We start from the raw sequence: 17,101 nt of genomic DNA on the forward strand, positions 1-17,101 counted from the left end.
TAATATAATGCTATATGTCAGTTATATCTCACTTTTTTTTTTTTAAAAAGATTTTTTGAAATGAAAAATAACATGGACTCATGTTAAGGGTAAAGTAATTTTAAATGATTTATTATTTCAAGTCATCCAACTGATAAATTTTGATCTGTGTAATAAAAGAATAAGGCTCTATGTACTGACAAAATTAAGTCTGAAAAGTTAAGATTCTTTAAAAATTGGTAATAATGATAGTTTTTACAATTTTCAAAAATCATGACATTGATTTTAAATCATTCCTTACTTTTCATACTGACATTATTTGTCTCTGTATAGTTTATTTGAAGTAACATATAAATATCAATGGACTCTACTTGCATAAAAATGTCCCCCAAGCTGTAATAAGTCTACATTTGATAGGAAATTTATCAGCTCATGTTCATTCAATTTTCTCAGATTATCCAGTTACCAAAAAAAATTCTTTCCAATGGCTAAAGCCTGATTACTGGTTCATCATTAAATCACTAACGAAAATAGTAAAAACATTTTTGGTAATATTACAAGTGTTTGAGTTCTCTAAAGTATGATATAATTTCTGGGTTTGAAGAAAAAGTTTTACAACTTTAATAAATCAGAAATATTATCAATGACAAATAAATCATGCAGACTGAAACCATTTATAGTCTTTAACTGGAATATAAATACGTGAATACTAAATGACATTTTGAAATCTCAAAATCATATTAATGTTTCTAATCCTCACTTCTCATCTGAATTATTATAAAAACCTTTCTATTCTCCCAGACTGTACTCTGGCCATTTTCCAGTTCATCCTCCCCAGCTCTGGCAAATTAATTTCTTTAAAATGCAAATGTGACCATGTCATACCCCTGCTTAAAACCCTTTCGTGACTCCCAAGATTTCAGAATAAAATTCAGACTCCACTGCATGACAGGAGGGGGCTGATCACTGCCTGTCTCAGCCTCCTGCCTCAACTAGTCACACTGAATTATCAGAAGAGTGCTATATGTTCAGTGCTTTCTCTTCTCACAGGGTTTCCTCTGTTTGAAATACCTTTCTTGCTTCTGTGCCTAAATTCAGGGTTTTCATAATTCAGCTCAAACCAAGTCACTCCCAGTATCTTCCAAGTGTCAGAACCAGTGATTTCCTTCGGATGTCATTTTTTATCCAGCTGAGCTCTGTGTCCCTGTATGTTCTCCTTATAGCCAACACTTTTTTTTTTTAATTAAAGAAATTAACGTATGTGTTCACTGAATTGTAATACAGTAGTTTGCTTACTTGCCCATCTCAGCGTCTGGACTGTAAGCTCCTAAAAAAACAAGGAGCTTTCATCTCTGAATTACCAAAGTTGAACACAGTGCCGAGCAGTGAAGTGTCACCAAACACAGTTTTGGGGAACAAATATAAATGAATGGCAAATAATTAATAATTTGCCATGGAGAGGAATAACATTGAAAATATTTAATAACCAGTTGGTAGAGGCACCTATTGGTCGCAATGGAACTACTGTAACGACAAGTAATGCTGTACTTATTGGCACCCTCCAGGTATCAACCCAGGCTGCGAATCTCTTTGTTTTTTTCATACCAACAAGGAGAAAATATGTGTACTCTCATACCTACGTGCAACCAGACTATTTTAGGAAAACATGGAAACAATATATTGGAAAGCACCTCGAGGCATGGACACAGGGTCCCATAATCCTGTGTTGTTGATTTATGTGAGAAGATAAAAGCTTGCCTATGGAATTTGCAGTGGCGTCAAAGTGCTGCCAGCCCTGCCCCAGTTATCCAGAGGCATGCGTCACAGTCTCTGGTGGACTATTCTCTCCTGAAATAGCATAAGTTAAGGAAGGATAATTTCCCACGTCTTTAGGACCTGGAGTAAATCTTTATTGCCTTCTTACTTTATACGTTTGGTGACAGTAAATAGCTCCCCTTCCTCTAGCCAGGATATTATCTTAGCTCCAGTTGCCTTCATCTTTTAAATACGCTACTGGAAAGATTGCAAAAATGGATTCATCTCTTACTTCTCTCCTTGTCTCCCACCATCCCAAACCCAGGCGTCTGTGGTCACCAGAGTGAACTTTCTGAAATGGAAATGTGACCCCAGCCCCAAACCATTCAGTTCTTCTGCATCACCTATAACAAAGTCCTGAAAGTGATTTAAAAAATTGAGCTTTTTAAAAAAAATACGCATGTGCTTGGGCTTCATATGTGGAGAGTCCAATTCAGTAGAGGCTTGGTGGTGCTGTAACAAGTGATCACAAATGCAGTGGCTTGAAATAACACATATTTATTCTTTTATAATTTTTGAGGTCTGAAGTCTAAAATTAGATCCCCAGGGCTAAAACCAAGGTATTGGGACTGCTGGTTCCTGTTGGAGGCTCTGAGTGAGAAGCGATGTGGTGTCTCTCCTCTCCTCTCTGACCTTCTGCTTCCTTCTTATAAAACCTTTGTGATTACATCAGACCCACTTGGATAATCTCCCCATTAATTTAGTCACATCCGCAAAATTCCCTTTGTCATATGACGTTACATTTACAGGTCCCAGGGATTAGGATGTGGACATATTTGGGATCCATTGTTCAGACTACTGCAGGGTGTGCACACCAGCAGACCCTTGAAAAATGAACCCAAGGAGGAAGTCTGAGCAAGCGCTGGAACCACACTTGGGGCTCCATGTGTGGTGTGTGGTCTGGAAGCAGGGAAGCTGCAGGATCAAGACGGGCTTGTCCCTTGGCCCTCTGGATCCCCTCGCTGCTCAGAGAGAGGAGGTCCCTTTAAAGTTCAGGACCCAGGACAGGAGCCTAAGGATCACAAGTCTCCTCCCCCCTTTTCATCTGGCAACCCCGGCAACTTCCCTTTCTCCTGATCTATACACGAGATTCTGTCAGAGGAAAACACGTATGCAAATTGTTTTATTCTGTTCAAAGTTCTTTTTTTCTTTCTACATCCCTGCCTTTTACTTGTCGTGAAAGAGCTCCATTCCAACCCACACAATGTTTTTAACCATCCTCACTGGCTTTCCCTTCCTTTGAATCTCTAATTCCATCCTTCCGCCACCTCTTCAGTTCTTAAAATACACAAGATTTCACCTGTTTGCTGTGTTTTAAAAAATATGTCACCCAGCTAGCAAGTTATTCCTGAATCCTACAAAACTGTCAGTTCATGCCTCTTGTAATATTTCTTGCTTTAAAAATTTCCACCATCATTTGAAACCTACAGGTTTTCTTTTGTAATTAAATTTAAAATTACTTTTCTTGTTCTTCTTGTATCCTCCATACTTTACTGTGTCTTGACCATGTTGAATAATGTTTCCACACATATACAGAATTTTTTGAAAAAGCTATTTTGCTCTCCTTGTAAGTTTTTGAAAATCCCTGAAGTTTCATCTTTGTTTTTACTTCTTCTCATTCATGAGTGGAATTTTTAAAGGGAATCAACTGTGTTTAGGACTCTGACATAATTTTGAGAGAATTGTTGTGTTTTGAGAGTTTATGAATTATTTGATAAGTTTTCTTTTTTTAATAAAGTTTGGTAGATTTTTACCTTAATGAAATATTACATATTGCAGAGGACCTAATGAAAAGAAAATTTGCCAATTTAAACTTAGTTTCAAACTCATGTTATAAAAGTTCGGTGCTTTTTAAAAAAGAATCTATGACTACATAATGTTATCATGTGACCATAGTATATGCTCCACGAGGGCAGATGTCTGTCTTGTTTACAGTTGTCTCCAGTGATGGTCCAGCTGCCAGTGCTTGGATTTTTACTAAATAATTAAGTGAATATGAGAATTAATGACTGATAGAATTTCAGAATGGCTTTTAAAAAGAACAATGGAAAGATGTTCCGTGTAAATCATGCTACCTCAATCAGAGCGTTGAAATATAGATTTTAAAATTTTCAATCAGATTTGCAATCTCTCCCAGCCTATTCTGCTATGAGTAATAATTTATACCTTCAAGAGTATTAAACTGTGTATATTCAAGGTCATGGTCATCTGTTTAAATAGTTTATTAATTGATAAATACAGGAGATACTATACAAATATTTTATATAGATATTATATATAGTGAGAATTCTATTATTATAGAATTATATAGCTGTTAAGACACTAAATATGTGTTAGGTGTTGAGAAATGTGAATCTCTGGTACCGAAATGAAGACAGAAAATGAGGGAGATATTTCTTCCCTTTCTCCTCATTTTTTAAAAAATTGTGTGTAGGAATTGGTTAACTGTGATTTTGTCTAGTTTTATAGTGGCAAATACATGTATGACTTCTTCAGCGTGAAGATACATTTTTACCGTCTCAAAGTTCTGCTTCATAGTATTCTCTCTTCCCTTGTCTTGTATTGTTCCCTGGTTTAAACTTTGCAAATGATTGAAGATACCTGTCTTACTGTTTGTCCTCAGAATGGCTTCACTCCTTTATACATGGCTGCCCAAGAGAACCACATTGATGTTGTGAAATATTTGCTAGAAAATGGAGCTAATCAGAGCACTGCTACTGAGGTAAGACTGTCAACTCGAAAGACTTGAATTCTTTGATCTTAGTGTCCATATTCTTTGCATCCAGCTGCAAAGGGTCTCCCTGCCTTTTATCCTAGGAGTGTTTGTGTTACTATTGCAACCTACAACAGTGGCCATGAACGAATGACCCAGTGCACAGAGTTCAATGAGTTTATGCGTTGATTTGGGATTCATGTCAATTTATTCTTACACGAAATTGTGCTTCTATTAGTTTGCCCTTCTCTAGCTTTTAGGAACTTTATACTGTTCTAAAATTAGATTATAGTAAACTCTACCCATCCCTTTTTGTTAATATTTTATCTTTGTTAGGATCTAATACAATTCCTTAAAGGAACATTTTTAATGATTATCACTAATTCATGGTTATTTATGTTTGTACAATTTCATGAGGAATGTGTCACTAAAAAGCTGTTCATAACCACAAATTATGACATCTGGTTGTATGACTATGATTATGGCAACAACTAAATAGAATTGATACAGGAAAAATGGGCACAAGAGGATGACAGTGTCCCAGGTCCCGGGCAAGTCCCTGGGATGCGCCCCACCAGGTAAGGGTCCTTGGCTTTGTGCAGGAAAGAACTCAAGTGTGAGCCATAATAGAGTGAAGGTAGATTCAGAGAGATATATACCCTATAGACAGAGTGCAGGCTGTCTCTCAGAAGGCCAGAAAGACCGAAAAGTGTGGGAGGTATTTAGTTTAAGGTAAAAGTAGATACACACTCTGTCTGCAGAAGAGTGTGGGCTGTTTCAGAGGGCAAGAGAGAGTGACCACAAGGTGTGGGGTTGTTAGTTTTTATGGGCTTGGTAGCTTCATATACTAACAAGTGGGAGGATTATTCCAGCTACTTTGGGGAAGGGGCAGGGATTCCCAGGAATTGGGCCACCGCCTACTTTTTGGCCTTCTATGGTTAGCCTCAGAACTTTCAAGGCACCTGTGGATGTGCCATTTACCATGTTAATATATTACAGTGAGCTCAAGGTCTCCTGGGAGCGGAGTCTTCTGCCATCTTGGTGCTAATTGCTGTGTCATTCTTTTAATGGTTGTGCCTTGCCCTCTTCCCTCCTGTTTCAGAATGTTCCAAATCAATCCTGTTTCAAAACATTCAGAACATCTAGACATAAAAAGGGGTTGGAGTGGGCCAACTTAGAACATGACTTTCCTTTTCCTGTGAGTGTCCTCCAGTAAACAGAACATGCTTTGTATTTTCCTTCTCATTTTTGCCTAGGCAGTTTAAGGAGAGAATTCAATGATTATTTAGAACATTGACTTTTAAGTGAAGCTCAAGAAGTTCTTGAGCTTGGGGAAAATGCCTCAGGGGCCACTGAAAGGTTAGGAGTAGGAGACACAGGAGGGGAGGGGAAGAGAGCTCCACTGGGACACCCTCTCCTCATCTCTTTCAACCAGACTACACAGGCTTTATTTTTCCTATTTCACATTCTCTGGCTCCACTGATAGAATTTTAAAACTCCTGGCCTGGAGTAAAAGATAAATGGCAGGTGTTTGTTCCGCCCCTCCCCCCCAAACCTATCTTAATCATTTTGAATGTCTAATATGACCTCCTTTCTGAACAGTTGAGTCTTTAGGTGAAATAAACATGAAATCCCTTCTACCCTGCATTGTGGGGAGAGGTCATTATAATCTATTAAGTTCATGTCCAGGCCCTTTGGGAGAAAACTTTTATTATGGAACCAATCAAAATAACTTTCTGACAGCTTATTCTCGTTAGTTAAAAACAATCCCAAGACATCACTATTAATGGGACCATGCTTCCTGTTTATGAAAAGAAAGCACAACTACCTAATATGAAATGATTTCCTGTTCTCTATTCAACATACACAGATTTTACACTCTTAACACATGGCTACAGCGTGATTTTTATGATTATGGTTTTATGATTTATTTTGTGACTTTCTGAGACACTAATTCTTTCAACGAGTAGCGTGTGAATAATCTCAGGCAAAGCTTGGGTAACAGTATGAGACACTATCTCTGCATTAGGGCCTCTGAGGAATGTACTAAAATAAGGAAATCTGTGTTTATTTCCTTGAAAGCAGAATCGTTTACCTAGAGAAACTTTTACACTACAGAGTTCTGCTTATCAAATAGACAATATTTCTAGTGTGTGGTTTAGAGAAACACAACCTGATGGCATTCTCAGCTGTCTCAAGGCTCCTCCAGTCCAGACCTCTGTGGCATCTCAGTCTGGTTCCAGAAATACCCCTTTATGTATGTTGCATCAGCAGAGGCCATGTGGCACTGTGATTCTCAGAAAATTAAAACTGTCTCTGATTTCCACACAGAAATGCAGCTTTTGCAAGTAAATCACGTAAGGTTTTTGACTCCTAGCTTAGACACATATACGCCTGTTATTTGTTTCATTTTTTAAAAATTATTTAAATAACTAAAATTAATTTTTCCTAGTTAATTTTTCCTGACCAGACAAATATAAACTTAGTTGATTAATTCCAGACTGCTGGTCCTAATGATTATCAAGAAATACACATATGGAAAAACCTTTGCATGTTCCCTTTTAAGCTGTCATTCTGTAATTGAACATAACATCTTCACAGGGCTACACAGTTGATTGCTGTTTGATATTTAAGGTTGCATTGCTAAACACCCCCTAGAGTCATGTGTACATGTTTGAATATACCAAGAGAAGATGCTTACCCTGAACCCACTAGTAGCCCTAATTTGCAAAAATTAATTACTAATCAAGACATTGTGACTACTTTAAAAATCAGATAATTTTGAGATCATTCAATATGGCAATGAAACTCATGTTTGAAAATAAATATTGAAAGTTTTGAGATTTCCCATAATTATAACAATTGGCACCTGTAAATAAATGATGAAAAATGAAGCTACTAAATTTTAATATAGATTTCCTTTTCATAGAGCTAGTTGAGATACTTGAAAAAAATCATTTCAAATATTCATCCTTCTCCCATGAAGTGTAGATTAAAATGGAAGCCATGTGGTGGAGTTTAAATTAAATTCTCTGAAGAGAGTTCTGTGTCCCTCCAATACCATCTTTATAATTCTCTACTCTCTTCCTTTTCCCTGAATATTACCAAAATTAAAGGCTAAAAACTTTTTAATTAGGTTCGATACTGTCAGCAAATGCTTTTTCTCTAACAGAAAAATAAAGTTCACTCTCTTTTAATATCAACTATCACAGTGTTGTGGGGAAATCAAATTAAGTATGCAAATCATGATGAACTTGCTCTTTCCTCCTTCACAGAGGGTTTAGTTTGTGCCAAATAAAGTTCTAAATCTAGACTACTGTCTTTTACCTTACAACACGACATGGTTTATTCTTCCATTTCACTAAGTAATGTGCTTATTTAAAATTCAATTCTAATTTAAAAAATTCAATTCTTATTGTGGTAGTGCATATATGATATGCATTTGAGGAAAATGATTTTCCCTCAGAAGTCTACAGTTACCTTTTTAAATATGGTTGTTGAAAACAAATGGAGTAGTTAGATTTGGGTAAATTGCCATTATCTCTAGAACGTAGTCATTAAATATACCATCCGATTGCCCTCATCTCTCCTCTCTGTGAATGGAAGCATCTAACTTTGAGATATGTTTTCAAGCTTTTGTGAATTAAGGGAGGTTTTCACATAAATAGAGCCTAGAATATATATTTTTTCTACTTATTTATCACCTTTCTATTAACTGAATAATTGTTTCTAGAGAGGAAACATGGCTTCCAAGTTTTCCAGCATAATTATCCATCTACCCCGGCTCCTCCAACTTTGATGATCTGTGCTATTGTGGGTTTTTTTTTTTTTTAATTTCTAATTGAAAGGCTGATTTTTTTTAGCATTACTTAGCACATACAATTTTATATCTAAATGATCTAAATAAAATATAATTCAACTAATTTATGAAGTAGCCTTATTTTCCAAAGAATTTTAAATCATATATGTCCCAAATTTCCCAAATTAATTGGTAATAGACCATTCCATTAACAGTTATTATTGTTTTCCCTAATTAATGTAGAGATACTTAGCAAGTTGCATAGTTAATCATGTAATTTATTTCCCTGTCTTGGCTACCATATCTCTGATTCTCAGTCAGACGTGGTCTCTATTATTTCTACCTTTCCCACATTTTCCTTTCCATAAGCAGGCATTCTGTAGGGTTGGTTCTAATTTTTATTTTCACATTCAAAACACGTTTGAACATGTGCTATGTGCAGTATTCTTTGTTAGGGAATGCAGATGTTTTAAAAAAATATGTAGACTAGAAATTAAAAAAACAATCTGATGAAGCCAGTGCAGAGTATAACAAATGACTATAATTTGCTTTACTTGTCACAGGAATACTTAATCCTTTTGTTTTTCTTATCAATTTTAATCATTAATTTAAAAACGAAATGCACTACTTCTTGGAGTTGACTCCCAGGCTCCCAAAAGTTTATGGGAGATTTTTCCTTCTGTTTTTCCAGGATGGCTTTACGCCCCTAGCTGTGGCACTCCAGCAAGGACACAACCAGGCAGTGGCCATCCTCTTGGAGAATGACACCAAAGGAAAAGTGAGGCTGCCAGCTCTGCATATTGCAGCCAGGAAAGATGACACCAAATCTGCCGCACTCCTGCTTCAGAATGATCACAACGCTGACGTACAATCCAAGGTAAAAGCTGAACACACTGGTGGAGAGGAACTCGTCGAGCCGCCAGATTCCTCCTGGGGGATGACAAAGAAGTAGGCCGTGGTGATAATGCAAAATTACTTCTGCTCATCAAAAGAGATAAATTACTTTCAGAGGTATTTCAGAGAAAAAGGGGATGTCTATTGGGTATAGTAACAAACAAAAAACCTAAAGATTTTTTTTTTTAAAAGATGAGGTTCAGCTTTTTGGAAATCTGCTTATTTATTCTATTTATGGTAAAAAGTAATAGAAACAGAGTTAGAAAGATACAATTGTATAGTGTTATGGATGTCTTTTCTCAGTGGAATGCATTTTGGCATGCTGGAATGGTATACCCAATTGCAGAGAGCGGACTGATTGTTTCCTTAATTTTGCACTGTGTAATATCTTCCCTCTTTTTCCCACACAACACTGCTTCAGATGATGGTGAATAGGACAACCGAGGTACAGTATTGTGGTTACGCCAAAATATGCCTTGTTTTTATTTATTTTATTTTTTGTCCAATTAGAATAAATGCTCACTAATTCATACTAATGACTGGAACTTTCATTATTAGGAAGTTAACTTGGAAACTTTGCCCATAATTAAGGCAAATGGATAATTCAAAAAATTTAATGTAGCATATATTTGAAGCATTATTTAATCAATGATACTATTTAAATAGCTTATTAGAGCATTGAAACAAGATTCTTCTGCAGTATATATTTTACTAAGAGAGCTTATTATGAACTTTTTGCCTGTGAGAGATGTGACCTCCTTTTCATAATGAGAATTCTCAATTTAGAGTTTAGTAAAGTATGATTTAAGGAGGTTTCTCTGCCACTGTTTTATCCTTTTATCTAATTTTAGTTGTCCTTTTTTTTTTCTGTATTTTTTTTTACCACATTGTATATAATCAGTAGTGATATTGAGCATATCACAAGCAAAGCATTTGCTTTTATCTTGCTATCTTACAATAGTTGTCATGAAATCATGTATTTTTCACATACCTAAATAAGTACTATCAATCAACAAAATCAACAGAACACTTCGTTCAGAAGCCTCTGAATGTATGTGTGTGTGTGTGCACGTGAGCGCGTGCAGTGGTCTCTCCTTGATCGTAGGCTACTGAGAGGCACTGACATAAACATTGTTGACAGTATATTATAAAAATTAACCTGTATTCAAAGGCAAGTGACTACTTATGTAGGTTGATTTTTACTTTGCTGAGGGAATTCTTTAGACTAACATCTCATATGATGACTGGGTTGTGTATCTATGGGGGTTTTGAGCATTCATACTTAGCATTTACCAAGTGTAGTATATTTTTAAAACTCCTATCTTGTTTATTAATAAATTTACCCATTGAGATATGACTATAGTTGAATTATTCATATTATGTCTTCTGTTCCATATCTGTGTATGGAACTTAGGTCAGAGATTATTTTTAAAAAGCCGCAACTGTTTGGTGAAATTGCTCAAGACTGGAATCATACAAATTGACATCTTAATTGGTGATTTTGATACTTTTTATTTTTAGGTGATTTTTGGTAATTGTTTAAAGTACATTTTTGAAAGCAGTATTGGCTCTAATCATTCTGTTGAAAGCAGTAATTTGAACAGATACATACTGAGTTAGCAATATTTCTTTGAGGACAGTAGACTAACAAAGAGGGGAAACCCCTCCATGGATAATCCTGTAAGAAGGTGACCCCTGCCTTCCACCTCCAGGTTAATCAGGGAAACATTCCTCTGAGGGGCTTTTACCAGTCTCGTGCTGATCCCAGAGCTGCAGCCTGCGGCATCATTATGGATTTTCAGTGAGGCTGTGTCAGATGATATATTAGTTTATTTCTACAAATGGGAAAAATAATATTATTATACTTGAATAATTTGAAAATGATTCATCAGCAGTCACTGTGTTTTTCTGAAATTAAATTGTAACTTGAAGAATAGATGCATATTCAGGATATGACTGGGCAACAGGAAATATCAAGATAAAAATGAAAAACATCTAGTCGATTATTTCCTAAAATATAAAAGTTTGACATTTTATAAAATGACAGCCAGGTTGTAGAGTGATTTTTTTTTCCCCTCTCTATTGACGTGAGTACTTGGCATCGTGTCGACACAAAATAAAAATATCATGAGTGCAAGGGTAGGTTTTGGATTGATAGTTACTATTCTTACTTTGTGTCCGGCTTCTCTACAGTCAGAAGTTATTTGCAGCTAATTTGGCTGTTAGCACAGAGGAATTTCTATTACCTAAAGTATCTGAATGCTTATTTAGGCCATTTTGCAAACAAAGTTACCAAAGCTGATATATATCAAATGAATAGAAAAATAATGATGGTGATTTAGAGCATTTCTTAAAAACAATATTATACACATCAAAGTTCATTTCAAATAAAAGCAAATAATAAAAAATAACCTCAAACTGCAGGATCTGATATCCAGTTTTATGGGAACAGTCTTTATTTTTCCTATAATCTTTTATTAAACAATGAACATTATGGAGAGCAAGAATAATACATCTTTCATACTTTAATAAGAAAAGAATGAATATGTTTCTCCTGTAAAAATGGCAAAAATTTCTAGCTAAATTTTCATTTGAAAAAGAAATGAAAGGAAATGTGCTTTTCTTCCATTTTAGATTTTCAGACTAATTTTTCAAACTTTCAGAGAGTAGTTTTCTAATGCCCATATAATTGATTTAACTTGCTTATTTCATATCAGTCTCATTTTACTTATAAAATTTAGCTTAGTTAACATTCAAAAATGGGTTCCACTTCATTTTTTCTTTATTTTATGTTCATATGGATTACACGCATATTGTTTAATTTTTGTTTTTTTTAACTTTTTTTCATTAGAACAACGTAGTCTATCTAAACTCTATATAGATAAAGAGAGTAGAAATATCAGGATAGTGTCAATGATGTGGGATGAATTGTACATCCTCTGTAAGAATTTCTCACAGTATTTTCATAGTTCCAAAGATACAATACCAACCAATGCTGTTTTTCATTAAAATAAAAAAACCCAAACCAAAAAACAAACAAAAAGAAAACAGTAGTTTTGAGTTTTTTTTCCTAGAGAAAACATTTTTATTTGTAATTATTTTAATTCTATGGCTGTAAAAATACGTTGTTTAATCATATTCTGTTTTGCTCTAAAGCTAAACCAACTCAAGAAGCATGATTTTCTATAAACAACAAATGTCATAAATAGATAAATTGTTAAGGTAATCAGAAATAATGTCACCAAGAAATGTAGGATATTTATTTTCCTGTTTATATATTGACTTATTTACCACTAAATTTAAATGATAGCACTAAAGCTTAAAGAGTCTTATTAAAGCATTTATGATCTGAATTGCATTGATCGCATATTAGGCAGACAGTTACCATGTGATTTTCTTCACTAATCCAGTGACTGCAGCATATGGAGGTGAAATGCTTTACTGACTGTCATTTTCCTTGTTTTCCATAGAGTGGTTTTACCCCTTTGCACATCGCCGCCCACTATGGAAACGTCAACGTGGCAACTCTTCTTCTGAACCGGGGAGCTGCAGTGGACTTCACAGCAAGGGTATGAATTAAAACAGTTTCTCATTTTAGGTAGCAGTCAGTGGGCGTTTTACTGAAGTAACAATTAGCAACAATAAAGATTTTATTTCTTTTTCCTTACCTGGATCTGTCTGCTTGAAGATATTAGATTTTCCATGTTTTGTTCTTCAAATCACAGGAAGTCATTGTGACCCAAGTGAAAGATAAGAATGTGTAAATTCTCATGCCCACAGATCATTTGCAATAAAGAGGATGTTAATTCTGACATCAGTATGAACAGTTATGTTTAAAGATCACACCATGAATCATGAATGAACAGCTTCAAGCCAATAAATGATTAAACTGTTAAAATATTAAGTATAAAATGTATAAGTATATTTATACTATGTCTTAATAATGATATAGGGCACACTAATTGACAGGGATTATTTTTTAATGAATTGAGAATTTGCCTGTATGAAGAGTCTTCCCAAAATAATAAAAAGACATCATGTTGTATTATATATGTTTAATGGTATGCTTTTATTGAAAAGAATTCACTTTCATGACAATTATAAAACCCAGTATACTTAATATGAATCAGTAAACGTAATACTCGAATATTTGCAAAATTATAACATATCAAAAAATCAGATACATATCCTTGACATTATGATGATATATGTTAGCTAATAAAAGAAATATATATAATTCATGTATGTGGTATTTTTGTCCTTAGAAGTCTTCTGGACTGAAATGTTATTTTCAAGTTTTTCATACTGAATTATTGTGAAGAAGGTGTCTTTAAGAATCATCTTATCCATTGAATTTTGATGTGTTTATGTGTATTCTATTTTTAAGCATAGGAAACTTTAAGATTCCAGAATCTTTAAGTGCATGGATATTATGATAAGAAAGATAGACTTTGGACTAGGGCTCTATCCTAGGTAGGATCTGAAAATTTGTTTCTATTATGTGCAAGTTCTCCCTTTGTCTCTTGACTGTAATGTGTACATTCAGTACCTATGTTGTAATTATTGACTTAGTTATGCAGTTTCATTCCATTTTTCATTCTCTACAGTGTTTTGTGCTTTGTGTGCTTTTTTGTTCCTTAAAAATCAAAAGCATTAAACCATAGGAACCTCGGATAAAATTGCAAAATAAGTCACAATCTCCTTTGTGCTCTTTAACACAAAGTTATCACCATCATGCCTGGTCATACCCAACATGCTCTTGTTTGGTCTTTCCACGGTGTAGAATGGAATCACTCCTCTGCATGTGGCTTCCAAAAGGGGAAACACAAACATGGTGAAGCTCTTACTGGATCGTGGTGGTCAGATCGATGCCAAAACTAGGGTGAGTGTCTCTGTTCTTTCAATTTCCTACCATTATTATTTTTTGTATTCTTTTAACACACACTTTAAAATACCAGTCCCTCAACACTGGCAATGCATTTTCAAGGAAATTGCTTTCTTGGATTTGATTTAAACCTCATACAATATTTAAAGGTTTCACATCATAAGGTGGAATTAATATTTGCTCACAAGTGCTGGGGAGGAACAGAATGCTAGTCCCTCAATGAGACAGTTTTACCAGTCCTTGCTTATTGATTTTCTGTGAACAAAGATCAAAGGCTGAACTTGCTCATCTCTGATTTGGTTAGTTGTCAATATCAGGAACCCAAACTCATTAGTGTACATTAAGCTGTGAGAGTGTGGATTTTATATAAAATATTTTAATACATATTGAAAATCTTTTGCTTCCAACTTTTCCATTCCTAAATCATTTTTCTTAAGTGGTTGTGCTATACGGACCTGAGTAGGAGATCTCCTGTTACGCTTATGGAAAAAAGATACAGTTATTTGGTTGTACTTTTTCTCGTGTCAGGGTAGTAAGAGGCAGTGTCCTTCATTCATTTCGAATTTGATTCTGAGTTTTTATGCACTCCCAACAAATAGTAAGTTAGGCAGGACAATACCATTGTTGAAAGTGCAGACTCTGAAGGCAGACCATGTGATTTCAAATCCTACTTCTGCTGCTTCCTGGCTGAATGATATGGGCAGTGTACTTACCTTCTCTGAGCTTAGGCTAATAATACTACCTACCTCATAGGGTTGTGTGAGAATCAGCTCTTAGTGTTTTTGGTTTTATTTTAAGCAGGGTGTGTAAATTACTTAGCTACTCATAATTTTTTATTATCTTTCTGAAATTATGTGCAATTACTTGTTTAAACATTAAATTAAACTAGTACTTCTGTATTAGTTCTCTGGAGTAGATTTGATTAATCATAGACTTGAGCAAAACTTTAAACATTCCTAGTATATAAAATGTTGAAATACATGGCAGAAGAAGTCTATGGAAGATGGTAAATAGAATATGTCCCTTGTGATATTTCATATTCAGTTTGTTTAATTCTGGGACTTTGTGTTCTCATAGTCCAAGGAATAAAGATCCAATCTAATTCTTGAGGCAGACTTGAGGCTAACAAATATTTTGTTTAATAAGCCTTATCATCATTGAGTTTCTAGAAACTACACCAGTCCTAGACTATTCATTTTGGTTTTTAATGATCTTAGGAAACGTTGCTTTCTTAATCCCATTTCTCTAGGACATTTGGTTCTGTGTCATATTATCAAGTGGGAGTTCTGGTATGGTTTGCTTTGTCTGTCAAGATCTTTGTTGTGGTGTCCAGTGTCTTTGCATCAGAGTTTTATGTGGTTTATATCTTTGCTTTGTTGGCATGCCTTTTCCCTTGCTGTGCTATAGGTCTGCCGAATTTGGAAAAATTACTTATAATGCAGTGTGCTTTGCTTACTTTTCTTTATGTTTAAAGGAAAGAGTTTCTGTACCTCTTCCTTTAGGTACATTACTAACATAATGTGTCCCTTTACACTTACCTTTCTGTTTCTATTGAGACTCTCTAATAATTGAGAACACCAGTGGAAAGACAACATTTTGTAAATGCAAAAAATTTTATCTTGGCCATTGTCTAATGGATGCTCATTGCTCTTATTAATGCTTTCCTGGAGTATTCATTCATTATTGAGGCTACTGGTTTTGTTCTTACTGATCATTACAATATTTGCTTTGTTCTTTAAAAGATACTCTAATTTGCATGCCCTACACATATTTGCAAATTCAATTTAAAGGTTTAACTCCAAATAGGCATTGCTTTTTCATAAAAAGAGTACCAAGAAATGGAGAGAAATGGATCCTTATGCTAGTTCTGCCATTAACAAATTATCCTTGAGCAAGTTAACAATGAAATGTAAGCCTTGTGTTTTTCTTCTTGAAGGGGTTATTTGGACAGTGTGGCCTTTAAATATAGCAAATAAATTGAATTTCATTCAAGAATTTATACAGTGAAAATAGGTTTCTAATTGTGTACATTGTGTGGACATTCTGTTCATTCAAAAACTCAAATAGTTTTTGAGTTCCTGTTTGGTGCTATGAACCCTAGAGATAACAGCAGTTAACCAGATAGACTAGATCCCTGCACTCAGAGATGCAAATCAACAGTACCCAAAGGATTAGGTTAACAGTGTGCTGGTGGAAGTTTAATAATCAGCTCTTTAAAAAAATAAAATATAAGCTCTGATTTGTAACCTTTGCCTTTGCTGATTCCCATCATGTAAATACTTCCATACTTTCATCATGGCCAATTAGAGCTACCAATGTGGTATCACTGAATGCAGAATTGGAAAGACATGTGCAAAAAAATGACTCTCACTAGTTTGTGCAAACAGGTTTTAGCAAACCCCAGAATCAGTCACAATATTGAAAGGTGGCACTGAACTTTCTCCCATAAATGAAAATACTTCCTCATTTCAAAGGAGTGAGACTTTATAAACAGTTAAGTTCTTTCAATTTTGGCTATAACTATCAGTCCTATCTCCTCCTTACCAAAAGTAAAATCAAGTAGGAGATAACTACTGAAATCCTGGACTGTAGTCTAGAATTAGGAGGCCAATGCTGGAACCATATTTAATTGCTAAAAGGAAACACTATGATTTGCTTTTTCTTTTGTTCTTTGAAAATGTATTTTAAAATAAAAAAAATTGTCCTTGTTTTTGACTATCTCTTTATGTAATACAGTAGAGCTTCTGTATATGGAATTAAATCATTAATTAATTAATTAATATTAATTAATATTAATTAATTAATATTAATACTATTAATATCATTCTTTCATTTTTTAATCATAGAGGTCTCAATTTCCCCTAGTAACAAATTAGCCATAAACATTCTGAATTTGGTATATTCTGTCAAGAATTTTCACTTGATCTTCTTTTCTCACTTATAAGGTTTTCATTATCTGGAGAAAAGTAAGACAGATAGAGGCTTTGGGGTAATTAAAAAAAAGCGTAGCCAGTTT

General features: G+C 34.7%; 1 protein-coding gene across 1 annotated transcript in view; it reads left to right on the forward strand.

The window, feature by feature from the left end:
• ANK2 (ankyrin 2) overlaps window positions 1-17,101 on the forward strand; it is a 310,369-nt gene that overhangs the window by 166,217 nt on the left and 127,051 nt on the right. The window contains 5 exon segments of the mRNA XM_006174671.3: window positions 4,418-4,516; window positions 8,998-9,183; window positions 9,622-9,645; window positions 12,671-12,769; window positions 13,984-14,082. Of these exon segments, the coding sequence (XP_006174733.2) occupies window positions 4,418-4,516; window positions 8,998-9,183; window positions 9,622-9,645; window positions 12,671-12,769; window positions 13,984-14,082 (507 nt within the window).

The sequence above is a fragment of the Camelus ferus genome, chromosome 2 (genome assembly GCF_009834535.1).
Source record: "Camelus ferus isolate YT-003-E chromosome 2, BCGSAC_Cfer_1.0, whole genome shotgun sequence".
NCBI classification, from domain to species: Eukaryota; Metazoa; Chordata; class Mammalia; order Artiodactyla; family Camelidae; genus Camelus; species Camelus ferus.